Raw genomic sequence first — 14,203 nt, 5'->3', positions numbered from 1 at the left:
TCTCTCTCTCTCTCTCTCTCTCTCTCTCTCTCTCTCTCTCTCTCTCTCTTACACACACACACACACACACACACACACGGAGGGGAGGGAGGGGGAGGAGAAGAGGGAGAGAAAGAGAGAGGGAGAGAGGGGAGAGAGGGAAAGAGAAAGGGGGAGAGGGGTGGGAAGGAAAGAAGAGAGGGAGAGAGGGGACAGGGAGAGAGGGAGGGGAAGAGAGAAGGAGGAGAGAAAAGGGGGTAGAGAGGGAGGGAAAGAGAGAGAGAAAGAGCGAGAGCGAGAGCGAGAGAGAGAGAGAACTGTGGGTGAATTGATCTGATAGATACAGATCATATATTCTCAATAAAATTCCTGTGAACTGATTCAGGAACATATTAAGAAGATCATGTACCATGACCAAGAGTGGTTCAACTTCGGCAAATCAATAAATGTAATACAACACACAAGTATACCAGAGGATGAAAATTACATGATCTTTTTAATAGAGACCAAAAGGCCTTTGAGAAAGTTCAACATTACTTCATGAAGGAAACAGTTCTTCATGAAGAGGTTAGGAATGAAAGGCTTAGAGCAGAATTTAATAAAAGGTCTATGTGGAAAGCCTACATCCAGCATTATGCTGCACGGGAAGAATGGGAAGAATTTTCCCCAAAATAAGACATGAGACAAGGGTTAACACTCTCAGTACTCTTATTCAACCAAGTGTTTGGAGTCCTGCTGGGGAAATAAGACAGAAGTTAAACGGATATAAATGGGAATGTCAAAGTGAAGTTATCCCTATGTGCAGATGATGCAGCCATATAAAGATTATACCAGCAAACTCTTAGATCTGAGAAACACAGTCAGCAAAGTAGGAGCACACAATCAACAAACAAACATGAGCACTTTCTCTAAGACCAAGGATGCATTTGTCAACGAAGACATCAGAGAAGAATCCCACTCATAACTTTAGAATGCTTACATAAAATAATTTTGAATCATTAAAAATGACTAGTGATAAAGCTAACCAAGAAGCAGAGAGACAGCTACATTGGATATTTTAAGACACTAAAGAAAGAAAGTGAACAAGGCACTAGAAGAGAAGAAGAAAACTTCCCACTCATGAGAAAATTTGGACAGTTAATATTGTTATATTGGAACTCACTCAGTAGACCAGGCTGGCCTTGAACTCAAAAATCTGCCTACCTCTTCCTCCCAAGTGCTGGGATTAAAGGCGTGTGCCATCACCGCCCGACTTCAGTGTTGTCCTTCTTAGAAATACAAAAAAGTCCAAAAATAATATAAAACACAAAAGACCCCAAATAGCTAAAGTAGTCCCTATAAGAAGAGCCATCATGGAAGCACCACAAAACCTGACCTCAAAATACACTATAGTGCCAAAGTAACAAAAGGCAGCATTTTACTGGCACAGGAACATGTGGAGCAACGGGAACACAAGAGACAGATATAGACACATACAACCAAACCAACTAAATCATCAACAAATGTGTCATAAAATATACACTGGACAAAGAGTAGTATCTTAAAAAAAATAGTTCAGGCAAAAACTAGATTTTTTCACAAATAGAGGAAGGAACTAGATCCATATTCTTCACCTTGAGTAAAATCAATTCAAAACTGATCAAGGATCATAATCAGGAGCATCAGACCCCTGGATACTGGAGAAAAACATTTAAAGATACAGGCATAAGCAAGTACTGTCTGAAAGGGACCACAGGGCCACAGGAAATAGCCCCAGAATAGATAAATGGGATTGCTTGATCCCAAAAAGCTTCTATGTAGAACCTACTTGGAGGGTGGGCATGAACCAGTGAGAGGGTGTGGATGGAGGGCAGGCCAGGGAAGTGGGAGCACACATATGTAAGGAGGTTTCACAACAAATTCCATTAATTCATATGTTTACTAAAAAAAAATCAAGACAAATAAAAAAATTACCATATGACCCATCCATTTCACTTCTGGTTATATATTCAAAAGAAGTAAATGTATGTGCTCAAATAGGTATTTATATACCCGTAGAAATATTACTCACAATAGTAGCCAGAAGGCATAATCAAGTGTCACTGATGAATACATCCATACAATGGAACACAATACCACCTAGTATTGACACAGGGTAGGAAGGAAACCTGAAGACACCAAAGGGCAAACACTGTACTAGGCACCCAAATAGCCAAAGTCATGCACAGAAAGGCAGAGAGAAGGGTGGTGACTTTCAGGAGCTGTCAGGGGAGGGGCTGGAGCTAGGGTACGCTTTTAGTCTAGGGAGATGAGCAGCTCTGGAGATGGATGGCTGGGCCACACCTCAGATGCACTGGATGCAGCTGAACTGTATACTTCAGTGGTTAGGATGGCAGGTGTTATATATTATGTGTCGATGACAAATGTTACATCATGTATATTTTATTCCAATAACAGTAACAACATAACAAGATGTTGGTGACCATGGTCTATTATCGAGGAACCACATATGGTGTGATTGTTTGTATGTGCTCAGCCCAGGTGGGTGGCACTATTAGAAGGTGTGGCCCTGTTGGAGTGGGTGTGGCCTTGTTGAAGTAGGTGTGTCACTGTGGGTGTGGGCTATAAGAACCTCATCTATCTGCACCATGGCTGCCTGGATGTTGCCATGTTCCTACCTTGATGATAATGGATTGAACCTCTAAACCTGTAAGCCAGCCCCAATTAAAAGTTGTCCTTACAAGAGTCACCTGGGTCCTGGTGTCTGTTCACAGCAGTAAGACCCTAAGACAGATGGTCTTTATGGGAAGGTCTGGAAGAACAAGGTGATGTTCAAAGACACTACAGGGAATTCCCTTCTGGCCTTGATTTTTAGCGATGATATTTCCCTATGTGAGGTCATCTGTAACAGGCTTTGGGGCTTACAGACATCCCCTACAGAGACCTCTGTGTGTATATGAAAGGCAGATCTTGATATCCCCTGGAGAACAGAGCTGTGAGGTCATGTCTGGAAGACACAGTAGGGTAGCAATACTTGGTTTGACCAAAAATGGCAGTTACAGCTGCTGGTGGGGAAAACATTGTGGGTTTTTGTTCCATTCATAGCAGGATTAAACATCTCTGGAAACTGAGGTAACAAGCGTCTTTCTTTCCACTTACTTGGAATATTTAGGAAGAACAAGCAAAATTCAAAACCAAAATCCAAACTCGCCTGCCTAATTGAGAACAGAAGCAGGGAATTTTAAAGACAGCTTTCCACGGGATGCCTGTGCCTGTTCCCAACCACAGGCAAAGGGAGGGAGGCCAAGTGTTACCAGGGCAGACACTACAGAGAAAGTTATCTGTAGGCTGAAGGGAGACCCCAGACAGGGCCAACAAGTTGTCTTGAAGATTCAGAGCCAAGGGAGTTTGTACTCTGGAGCCATCGGGCCCCTGGCTCTGCCACAAGTAATGTGTGGCCTTCTGGACCCTATCCTCTTAAAGCCCAGACTCTCCACTGACTGAAGGAAAGAAAGAAAGCATCCCTAAGCTATATAATTTTTATTGGAAGAAAAGGAAATAATTGTAAGTAATTCCATGAGCTTCATAACCGCTTAGTTATGCTATTACGGACTGCAGAAGGCAGAGAAAGAATTCTTAGGGACAGTCCTGGGAGGCTTTGCACAGCATGGCTCACTAGCTAGCAGTGTCCTGATACACTCTGGACTCAAATTCAAACAGTGCTTACACAAATAAGAGTCATGGGATAACCTCCCTTCTAAAGGCTTGGTGTGGTAGAACACACCTGAGATCCCAGCATGCTTAGGCCAAGGCAAGAGAATCCTGTCTTGAAAGAGGAGGGAAATAGAAACCCAGAGGCTATTTTTTTTTTTCTTGAGACAGGGTTTCTCTGTATAGCCTTGGCTGTCCTGGAACTCACTCTGTAGACCAGGCTGGCCTCAAACTCAGAAATCCACCCAGAGGCTATTTTTTAAAAGCCTACTTTCTAGCATTTAAATGATTTGCCCCATGTCTCCAGTAACCCTGGTTGCTACTAATTAAACAGCTGAGCAAATCTGCCCCTCAGTATGGATAGGAGGAAAAGAGACTGGGGGATACTCTGGCTTGAGTGTGCTCCCCAAAGCTCATGGGTTGGATGGCGACCTAGCTCCCAAGCTCCTTGTTTATGGTATTCTTAGGTGGGGCTTTGGAAGTGATCAGGACTGGATGAGGTCATTAGGGTGGTGCCTCCATGAGGACATTAATGGCTTTATAAGAAGAATAGGAGAACTCAGCCAGAACACTGGCTCTCTCTTCCCCCATGTCAGGATGCAGCAAGAAGGACCACACCAGATGCTGGACAGATGCCAGCACCATCTGCCTGGCTTTCTCATTATCTAGAACCAGGAGGCGTATAAAAACCTTCATAGATTGCCCTGCCTGTGATGTTCAGTTATAACAACAGCAAATGCCCTCGGCCAGAAATGTGGGAGGAGGCTGCATCTTGGAGAGGGGAGGGAGGTCACGTTTATTGCTTCTCCTAGTCGTGGGTTACAGTGTCAGAGGCACGAGGCAGGGAAGCCCAGTGCTGCCCTTTGTAAAGCACAGGCTGAAGGGAGAGAGTCCCAGGGAAAGTGAAAGGGTTATGTCTCCTCAGGATGTCAGCTTGGATGAAGACTTTGTGATCTATATTTTTAAAAAAAGCTCAAAAATGGCAGCAACTTGTGAGGTGTCATTATCTCCTTCAGCTCCTGTTTGGAGCGTGGAGGAGTAGATGTCAGGTTTTATCTATTTACATGGGCATTGGTGAAAGGAAAGCTCAGGGAAAGCACCTCTGAAGGCTTGATCCTGTGTTTTTGTAGAACATCCACAGTGAACCTGAAAGCTTGGAGCACTACTGTCAGGAACATCAGGTCCTGGAGCATCGTTTTAAGAAAAAGAAAAGGCCAGGCTCAGACTATTCTATTCAGGTGTCTGCATCACTCCCACCTACTTGACTTGCCGTCCAGTCCTGCTGACTTCTGAGGGCTGCCTGGCATCGCAGGACCCAGGCATCATAGGCTGGATGGGCTGGCTCAGCAGCAGCCTTGAGCAGAGAAAGAGAAAAAGAACATTGTAATCAGTACTTGAGATAGTCAGTTTTCACTATCACCTTGACGAAATCTACAATCACCTGGAAGACAGTATCAGTAAGGGACTGTCTATACTGTGTTGGCCTGTGGGCATCTTGAGAGAGACTGTCTTAATCACTGTAGGAAGGACCAGCCCACTGTGGGCAGCACCATTCTCTAGGCTGGGCTTTTGAAATGTGTAAGGGTGGCATAATCAAGTCGAGCACAAGTGAGGAAAGCAAGCTTGTATGCATGCACTTCTCCTTGCTCTTGACTGTGTATGTAATATGACTTGATATTTAAAGTTCCTGGCTTGACTTTCCCATAATAATGAATATTAACCTGAAATTGTAAGCTGAATAAAGCTCCTTCTTCACCCAATTTCCTGCTTGTTAGAGTATTTTAGTACAGAAGCATAAATGAAACTAGAACAGTACCCAATGTGTGCCCTTCAAAGGCAAATGAGCCACACAATAGGTCACGTCCATGACCTTCAGGACTTCCCTGCTGCCTCCTTAGCTGAGATCAACTGGGAAGCCTTGGAAGTTTGCTGTGCAGAATGGAGAGATGAAGGGAAAGGGCAAACGACCCCTTCCTGTCCTTTCAACAGCCTGGCTTCATACCTGAGCTGCCGATCATGGCCAAAGTCAGGGCTGGGCTGGCACTGACTGGCATCCTGAGGAGTGGGAGCAACTGTGGTGAGGCTCAGGCCTGGCGGGAGCACAGAAGCTGTACTGCTGAACTGGGCTGGCAGGTTGCTCAGTGAACGGCTGCTGGCAGGCAGCAGCTGGGGGCTTCTCATTGGCTTTGGACCCTGGAAAAACATCATTTAATAAGAGAGAGAGAGAGAGAGGGAGAGAGAGAGAGAGAGAGAGAGAGAGAGGGAGGGAGGGAGGGGGGGAGGGGGGGGGGGGGGGGGGGAGGGAGGGAGGGGAAAGACAGAGACAGAGAGACAGGAGAGACAGAGCAGAGAGAGAGGAAAGACAGAGAGACAGACAGAGACAGAGCAGAGAGAGAGAGAGAAAGAGAGAGAGGAAGACAGTCAACTCATACCATCTCTCTAGGAAACCTCATAGAATTCCCATCTGCTGACTCTTGCCTCTCCTCTAAGTTAGGACCCACCAACTGTGCAGTGAACTGTTTCTATTTTGAATATCTTCCCCATTGGATTGTAAGCACCTTGAAGATTCTTAAAATTTCACGGGCAGTGCCAGGCTCTCAGCAGAACTGAACCATTCATTAAACTAGGATTATTTTTTTCCTTACAAATTTTACTTCAGAAACAAAGAGCTCTTTGCTGTTTCTGCTCCTCACTGGGCCTGTCTGCCTCAGGACCTTTGCACACGTCAGCCAGTCTTTGTGCCACGTTCTTTCACTTGATGCTGATCCAGCTGACTCTCAACATCCACTGTGGGCTTTGCTGAGATACAGTCCTCTCAGGGAGACCTCTTCTGATCATCTTAAACCTTCAACTCATCTGCATGCTATTCCCATGACATTCTCTGATGTGCACACATTTTTTTCTCTGTTCTCCCCATTGGAGCTGAGGGTTTTCTTTCTCATTCATGGTTCTCTCAGTGCTGGCCATGCAGTGAGCCCTTCAGCAAATATCTGTTGACTCAAATAATGAATGAACAAGGGGGGTGGCCTGGCCCTGATTTTCTTTTGTTTCTGTCTGTGACACTGACTAGCCATTCTTATGATGTCACCTCGAGGCTTTAGATTTTGGCTTTTACAACATCTTTTGATATCTGTATAAATTCTGCCTTAGCGTTTGCTTTTCCGGAACCCCATGGGCTGTTCCCAGTCTTCAGATTTGTTTGTGTTTTGATGACCCTGTCAAATTAAAAGGTCATGTTTTTAGGCAAAACTCTTAATTTGGATAAAGATGGACCAAGCTTCCTCTAATATGGATTTGTCATTTCAATAACCAATACGAGTATTTAAAAAATACCACATGTATATTGATCATACAGGACTGTTCTTATCATCCCTAGATAACAACTATTTCCCTAGCATTGACGCAGTACTGGGCATTACAAATCATCTAGGGGGCTTGGAGAGATGGCTCAGCATTTACAGCACTGGCTGCTCTTCCAGAGGACCCAGGTTCAATTCCCAGCACTTACATGGTGGCTCACAACCACCTGTAAATCCATGTCCAGGGTATCTGATACCCTCTTGTGGCTTCTGTGGACACTAGGCATATAGTACACAGACATATATGCAGGTAAAATACCCCTACACATAAAATTAAAAAGGCAAACAAACATCTAAAGTGAATTAAAATATTAAGGGGTTTGGAGTGTAGTACCGTGGTACAGTGCTCCCACTGCATGTGAGAAGTTCTGATTCTGATCCCCAAAGTCACTAAATGAGTAGGTAAATGACTTATATAGAGCACACACATCTTGTATAAATGCTGTACTATTTAACGTAAGGGACCCAAATCTCCTCAAGTTTGGGGCTGCAAGAGTGGGTTCACACCATCCTCTGTGGATCTGGAGGATGCCTTTACTTATCTGTCCACTAGATGGCTCAGTTCCCAGATTCAGTACTGATGAGGAGCATGGAGTGGTCCACAACACCTCTCTTTCACTGTTGTTCCGGGGGCAGATATTCTCTGGAGCCCCAGGGCCTGTGTGGAGAGGCAGTGACCTGCCAGCGGTGCCGAGATCTCCCAGAAGCAGGGGCTTAGGACTTTGTTCCATTCAAGTATCGTTTACCACCAGTAACCTGGTCAAACTGTCCCTGGTGGTTTGTGTTGAGTGGCAATGGTTGCTAGAGGAGGGCTGTGCAGGTTGTTTGGGGCAAGAGACAACGAACAGGGTTCGTTCACATGGCAACAGGGAAAGGGCGCAGGCACTTGGGACAGTCTAACCATCAGCGCCGCTTCTCCCAGTACGAAGTGCAGGAGAGAATACATCTTGACCATTCAAAATGGCTTTATGATAATAATTAAATAAAAAACCCACCACTGTATTCTTTCTCTAGTCTAGAGAAGGGCGTTTAGGTTTCTAGAATTTGACAGCTGCCAGAGCCGAGTACATCTTAGCTGCAAAAGCGTGTCTACCCTTGCGGGAAGGACAGGAAGCGGGACGGGGTACAGTACCTGGGCGGATATCACATTCGATTCTCTGAGCAGGTGCTGGTTTGTGACTTGGGTGGACGTGATTTGCCCCAGCAGTGGAGTGTTGACCACAAGCTGGGGCTGAGCCGGTGCAGAGGGCCTTTGCGGCAGCTGCTGCTGAGCTGCTGGTCGCTGTGTGCTGCTGAAGCTCAGGGACACAGGTGGCTGCTGCAAAAACATCTAAGGACAGAAGAGAAATGACTGTGAAGTTAGGACCATTGTTGTCTTTATCCCAGGGAGGAAGGAAAACTCCTGGAATTCTTGACACACCTAAAACAACTTCCCCAATTCAGCAGCGGGGTGTGTGCCTGTGTTGCTGTCATACTAGATACAGTGGCTGGGCCAGAGAGACATTGTCTCTGCCTTCCTGAGCGACACACTTAGGTGACTTCAATCTGACCAAAGAGTTTTACCTCTAGGTTTTCTTTGCACAGACTGATATTCTTCCAAAGTCCGACTAGGCTCATCTGTATCACATTAGAAGGGAAAGGAGACACATCTTAGGAACAGAATGACCGGTATACTAATGGTGGCGTGGTGCTGTATGGCTCATGTTATAGTCAGAGTGGGACTGGATCTTATGCCCAACCCGAAATCTCTGCCCAGGGACCAGGGTTTGCTCCTAAAGTGCTCTTAGGTGTTTTCAACCCAGGGCTGAGGGGAGATGGGACAGCCCTGCTTCCAGTGAGCAGGTGACTCAGCCTTCCAGGTAGAAAAATAAGAGCAGAGAATGAAGTATCATCCACACACCTTAGCGTCACACTTGTTTTATAATCATGATTTGTTACATAAGCTGTCTTAGACAGTTAAGACTGGGAAACTTTATTAGTTTAAGAAAATGCCAAAGTATTCGTGAGGATTCCGATTTAGTTCAAACAGTTTGTACCACAGGAGGTTGATCCTCATGTCTGGGTTTTTTTTTTTTTTTCCATCTCTAGACTCATCCAGCCTCAGATCAAAACCACTTGGGAGAGAATTCCTTCTGTGCCGAGCCAACTGTAGATTGCTTTTTGTCAATATTTCCCAAATGTATGTATTATAATAAGTACTTACATAGCATGTATACGTTGGAGGTATACAAGCAATCTAGAGACGATTCAAAGATGAGATGTCCAACCTTTTAATGTATCTGGGTCATACTGGTCAAAAACCGAATTGTCTTAGGCCATGTAAAAGTGTCTAATAATGGTGGCCTGTTATTTTATGTGACAGGGGACGGGATGCTGTCATCTATAGAGTTCAAAAAAACATGGAATCAGATTACAACCCACCCCCAACAAAACGTTGGGTTGACTTTGAGGGTTCGCAGTGTGGTCTGTGGATTGGACACACTTGATTTAAAGAACATAGGGGGATTCAGGCCTGCTTGGCACAAGGCCACGTTGTATTATAAAAAGGTCTTGTGTTCTGTATACTTTAGTATCTCTGGAGACTCTGGAATCAGTCTCATTGGACACTGAAGTGCTACTAAATTTCATTTTAAACAGTTAAGTACTTAGACTGCCTTTTGTTTTTTGACTTGTAAGTTTTCTGTATTGGGTTCACAGGGTGTCTGAAAGCTTCAGATTTTGAAATATTACATTGGCTTTGGTAGTTAACGTAGACTAGTCACAGTTTGTTCAACATATAAACTAATTGGATGTAGCTTAAATAGAAAATACACCAAGTGAAATGTACCAAGTGGTGTCTTAGACCTAATTAGAGTTGTAAGTAAAAAAATATATGATTTACAAATTAAGTCTAAATGTTGACGGAACAACTTTAATAATCTTAGTAATAACGTAACCAAAAGCATGTAAATATTTCTTTTAACCAAAACTCTTGGGCATTGTAAATATGCACAGATAATTTCTGTCATGACTCCTGCCATACATGACCCATTCTAAGCTCCTAGATGTACAGTCTTTGGGGAGGGAGGCTCTTCCTTCATAGCATATGGTAGGTTTAGTTATAGTTTCCAAATCAGGGCAGCATAACCATATGCCCACTTGAGGGTGGCAGGTTCATATTCCCTGAGTGCTACAGGAGATGTGGAGAGGCAGGGGGTGAACCTGCACCCTGCACACACTGGGAGGAGCATTGTGCTAGTTAGGGTTACTATTGCTGTGATAATACACCCAGGCCCAAAGCAAGCCTTAACTTCCCTGCATGATCCCCTTAACCCTCAGCCTTAAACTGCTACTGCGGCTACACTGTCACCCATGGCCTCTTATAGGCTCCCTTCATGGTGCCAAGCTTTGAGTTCTCTGAATGCCCCCTTTCCATCCTGGGCCTTCATCTGCTATGGAGGCTGCACCTTCACTAATGGCCATTCCTGGCCTCTCACAGTGCCAAGCCTCAGCTGTTCACCATGTCCCCTTCATTCATGCCTTTAAAACCAGTCCCAACTGGGTGACTCTCAAACTACTAAGTTCAGTTGCCAGTGTGAGGTACAACCTTGGCCACCTCTGGAAAAAGCTTGTGTGTCTGTGAGACTCTTAGGAAACACTTCTCAGAGGATCTCACCTCACTGATGCCACTGCTCTCTTCTTACCCATCGATAACATCTCAGCTCCAGCTGACCAGACACCACAGACTCTCCACACAAAAGACCCTGTACCGTCCTTGCTTCTCCCTGAAACCTCACGAGCTAGGCCTCCTCCCTCCACATGTCTTTCAACATTCTTATCTTGAAAGCTCCTGCAGAACAGCTCACCAAGCTTTGCAGACTCAATGATTTTTTTCTAACCCTAATTCCAAAGTCTTTCCACGATTCTTTCAAAAACACATGGGCAGCTCGGTCACAGCAGTACCCCACTATCCCACTACCAGTTTCTATCTTAGTTAGGGTTTTTATTGCTGTGATGAAACACCATGACCAAAGGCAAGCCAGGGTAAGGGTTTATTTGGCTTACACTTCCACGTCACTGTTCATCATCGAAGGAAGTCAGGACAGGAACACAGACAGAACAGGAACCAGGAGGAAGGAGCTGATGCAGCAGCCACAGAAGGGTGTTGCTTACTGGCTTGCTCCTCATAGTTTGCTCAGGCTGTGTTCTTATAGAACCCAGGGCTACCAGCCTAGGAGTAGCCCCAACTACAAAGGGCTGAGCCCTCCGACATCAATCATTAATTAAGAAAGACTTGCCTACAGCCTGATCTTACAGAGGCATTTTCTCTACTGAGGTTCTGTCTTTTCAGATGGCTTTGGCTTGTGCCCAGTCAATATAAAACTATCCAGCACAGAGACCCGGACAGCACATACCTCATGGAGTCAGTGCATGTTAAGTAGGTAAGATGCAGGAAATATGGAATGACTGTTACATTGTAACATTATTCTTAAAGTGAGAGAAAGAGATCTTCACTCTTTGACTGGGCATACAGAGATCTGCTAAAGGAGAGAATGGAAAAACACCCAGACAAACAAGAGAATGAAACTTCTTGTTCAAACCGTCTCTGCTAGAGTCAGGGAGCTAAGGGTTTGGTATGTTATGCTGTCCCATCTGTGTATGTCCTCCAAGAAATAAAAAAACCCTGTTCTCTTTATCTTTATGCTCTCCCTGTGTTCCAACAAGTGAGGTATACATATCTGAACAGCTAGTGGCCTGGCTGTTTAGCTAGAATGATGGATGTCTCAAAGTGCCAATCAAGGAACATATGATTTGCTACTGTTGCAGGTGTCCTTATAGGCATTCATTTGAATAACCAGCAGAGGGCGCACCCGCTCAAAAAAAGCATGAGTCCACTTTCTGTTGACTGGAGGACCTCAGCACAGCTTGGAGTGTGCATCTCTCACCTTTTCCTGGGAGCAAACATCAAATATCCCAGAGAACTTCCTCCTAGCCTAATGTTAAAAGAACTCACTAGCACATGCTTCAGTTCTGAAGCAAGAAACCAATGAAGCAATTCCACTGACCTGCAGTAAACAATCCTGGCTGGGTGGGGGGATCCTGGTTTGCATCTGGGCATACCTGTCTGTGCCCCCATTTTATCAACAGAGAAGGATTTCTTTGACTTCTCAAAAGTTGACCTCAAAAGGTTATAGAAAACATGCCAACAGAAAATGAGACAGTTCCTCAAAACAAGTAAGGAAAATATGTTAGAACAAATAGACCCCACACTTTATAGGTATATATATATGGTATAATATATACATATACATTATACTTTTTCACTATTCACACCTGCTGACTTTACAAATCATTGGCATCATTATAGGACATAGAGAAGTCACAAATATGGAGACACTACAAAAACATCCTGTACGGTACGGTGTCATGGCCAAGCTTCAGCAAACTGCCGATGTGTCATTCTTACCTCTTGTCTTCTCTCTACGGTGGTGTGGGGGGAGAGGAAGGGCTGGGAGGGGGACTGGGGAGGCTAGAGTAATTTCTACTTGCTTAATTTTATAGTTGAATCAGTTTTCTTAAAAAAAAACAAAGATCACATTTTTTGGTAGGTAGGAGTTTTAGGATGTATTTAAGTCTTGTGAAAAATAAGAAGCCAGGCTGCAGGGAGGAGATGTTCTCTGGTTTGATTGTCTGTGGATCTCCATGTTCTTTTTGGAAAATTCCACTGTGAAGATAAGTGCGGAGGAATAAAGACAGAGAAGGCTTGGCATCTGAAGGGAAGATGTGCATGGGTGGGGTAGCATCCGCAGGGGAGATGTGCACGGGGTGGGGTAGCATCCGTAGGGAAAGTATGCACCAGGGATTTAGCTTCCACTGGGGAGCTGTGCACCCAAGGGCTCGGCATGCACAGGAGAGCTGCATGCCAAGGGTGTGGCATCTAACGACAGCTGTACAATGAGGACTTGGAATCCAGTGGGGAGATGTACACTGAGGATTTGATTTCTACAAGGAAGACATGAGCTAAGGAGGCCGCCCTCTCTTGACTGGAGAGCCTCAGCACGGCTTGGCTCGTGTGTATCTTTCACCTTTGCCCGGGAGCAAACATCAAATATCCCAGAGAACTTCCTCCTAACCTAATTTAAAAAGAACTCACTAGCACACGCCAGGGTATGAATTCTGCAAGGGGTGAACTGGGGGTGGGGCTTGGCTCCCACAAGGGGCTGTGTGTACTGGAGATCTTATGTTGCATAGGAACCTGAGCACTGGAGAACCCGGCTTCATAGGGAGATAGGCAAACCGAAGGGCTTGCTTAGCTACAGAGAGGCACAAACTGTAGAGTCCGGTACGTACAAGGTGAAGAGTTCACTAGAACACTTGCTTTCTACAGGGCAGGCACACACTGGAGGGCTGTGTTTCCATGGCTCTTTGAAGAACTTAGATACATATGTACTTTAGCATAGATATATGTGTTGGGGTACTCCTGATGGGGGAAATATCATATTCTTTACAGCTGGGAGCAAAAGTGATAACGTTATTGCCTCTTATTTTAAAATCTCGCTCTGATGCGGCGCAGGCGGGAAGCAGAAAGCTTCGGTACTCTGGAGGATGCTCAGACGCCTACCTTGCTTTTTAGCACTTTCTGCTTCTATTCTCCCCACCTTCCTGTTAGTATAAAAATTCCATTAAAGCAATCGAAATGAGACAAGTTCAAAGCCACCGACTGGGTTACGGATCTGTGAAGAAAAACATATCGAACTTTTGGAAGAATGGTAACAAATGGCGTTTTGTGAATTTGACGGTTTGACAGCCATGCTTTTAATTTCATGGGACTCCTACTGCGGTGGCTACCCGTGTCCATGCAGGAGAGTCCTGTTACAGGAAAAATGTAGACAGACTTTAGTAGAGTTTGCTGAGCAGTGCTTACAGGAATAAAAAAGAGATGCCTGGGCTTCAGCTTGGGTATATGACTTAGGCTGCCCCATCTAGGAAGCATGTTATCAGGGGAAGGAAGGACAGGATCAGCAGGCAGCACCGAGGTCCCCTGCACCTTCCAGAAGAGCTGAGCAGGATGCTGGAGAGAGGACTCTGGGGTCATCCAATGAAACCACACTGTCATATGTAACTCTTGTCATGCAATGGCTTCTAAGTTTGCAACAACACGGTGCATCTGTCACAGGTGCTAGTGGATGCTGAGG

The 14,203-nt window shown here is 45.0% G+C and overlaps 1 protein-coding gene across 2 annotated transcripts in view; it reads right to left on the bottom strand.

Annotated features, from left to right (window-relative positions):
* Window positions 1-14,203, bottom strand: part of Npas2 (neuronal PAS domain protein 2) — a 177,736-nt gene that overhangs the window by 11,026 nt on the left and 152,507 nt on the right. For both annotated transcript variants that reach the window (XM_028775394.1, XM_028775393.1), the window contains exons 17-19: window positions 8,161-8,358; window positions 5,672-5,862; window positions 4,931-5,023 (exon numbers count right to left, since the gene is read on the bottom strand). In XM_028775394.1, the coding sequence (XP_028631227.1) occupies window positions 4,931-5,023; window positions 5,672-5,862; window positions 8,161-8,358 (482 nt within the window). The remainder of the gene's footprint in view (window positions 1-4,930; window positions 5,024-5,671; window positions 5,863-8,160; window positions 8,359-14,203) is intronic.

The sequence above is a fragment of the Grammomys surdaster genome, unplaced genomic scaffold (genome assembly GCF_004785775.1).
Source record: "Grammomys surdaster isolate TR1022 unplaced genomic scaffold, NIH_TR_1.0 255, whole genome shotgun sequence".
In the NCBI taxonomy this organism is placed as follows: Eukaryota; Metazoa; Chordata; class Mammalia; order Rodentia; family Muridae; genus Grammomys; species Grammomys surdaster.
This window is presented reverse-complemented; position numbering and strand designations above follow the sequence as displayed.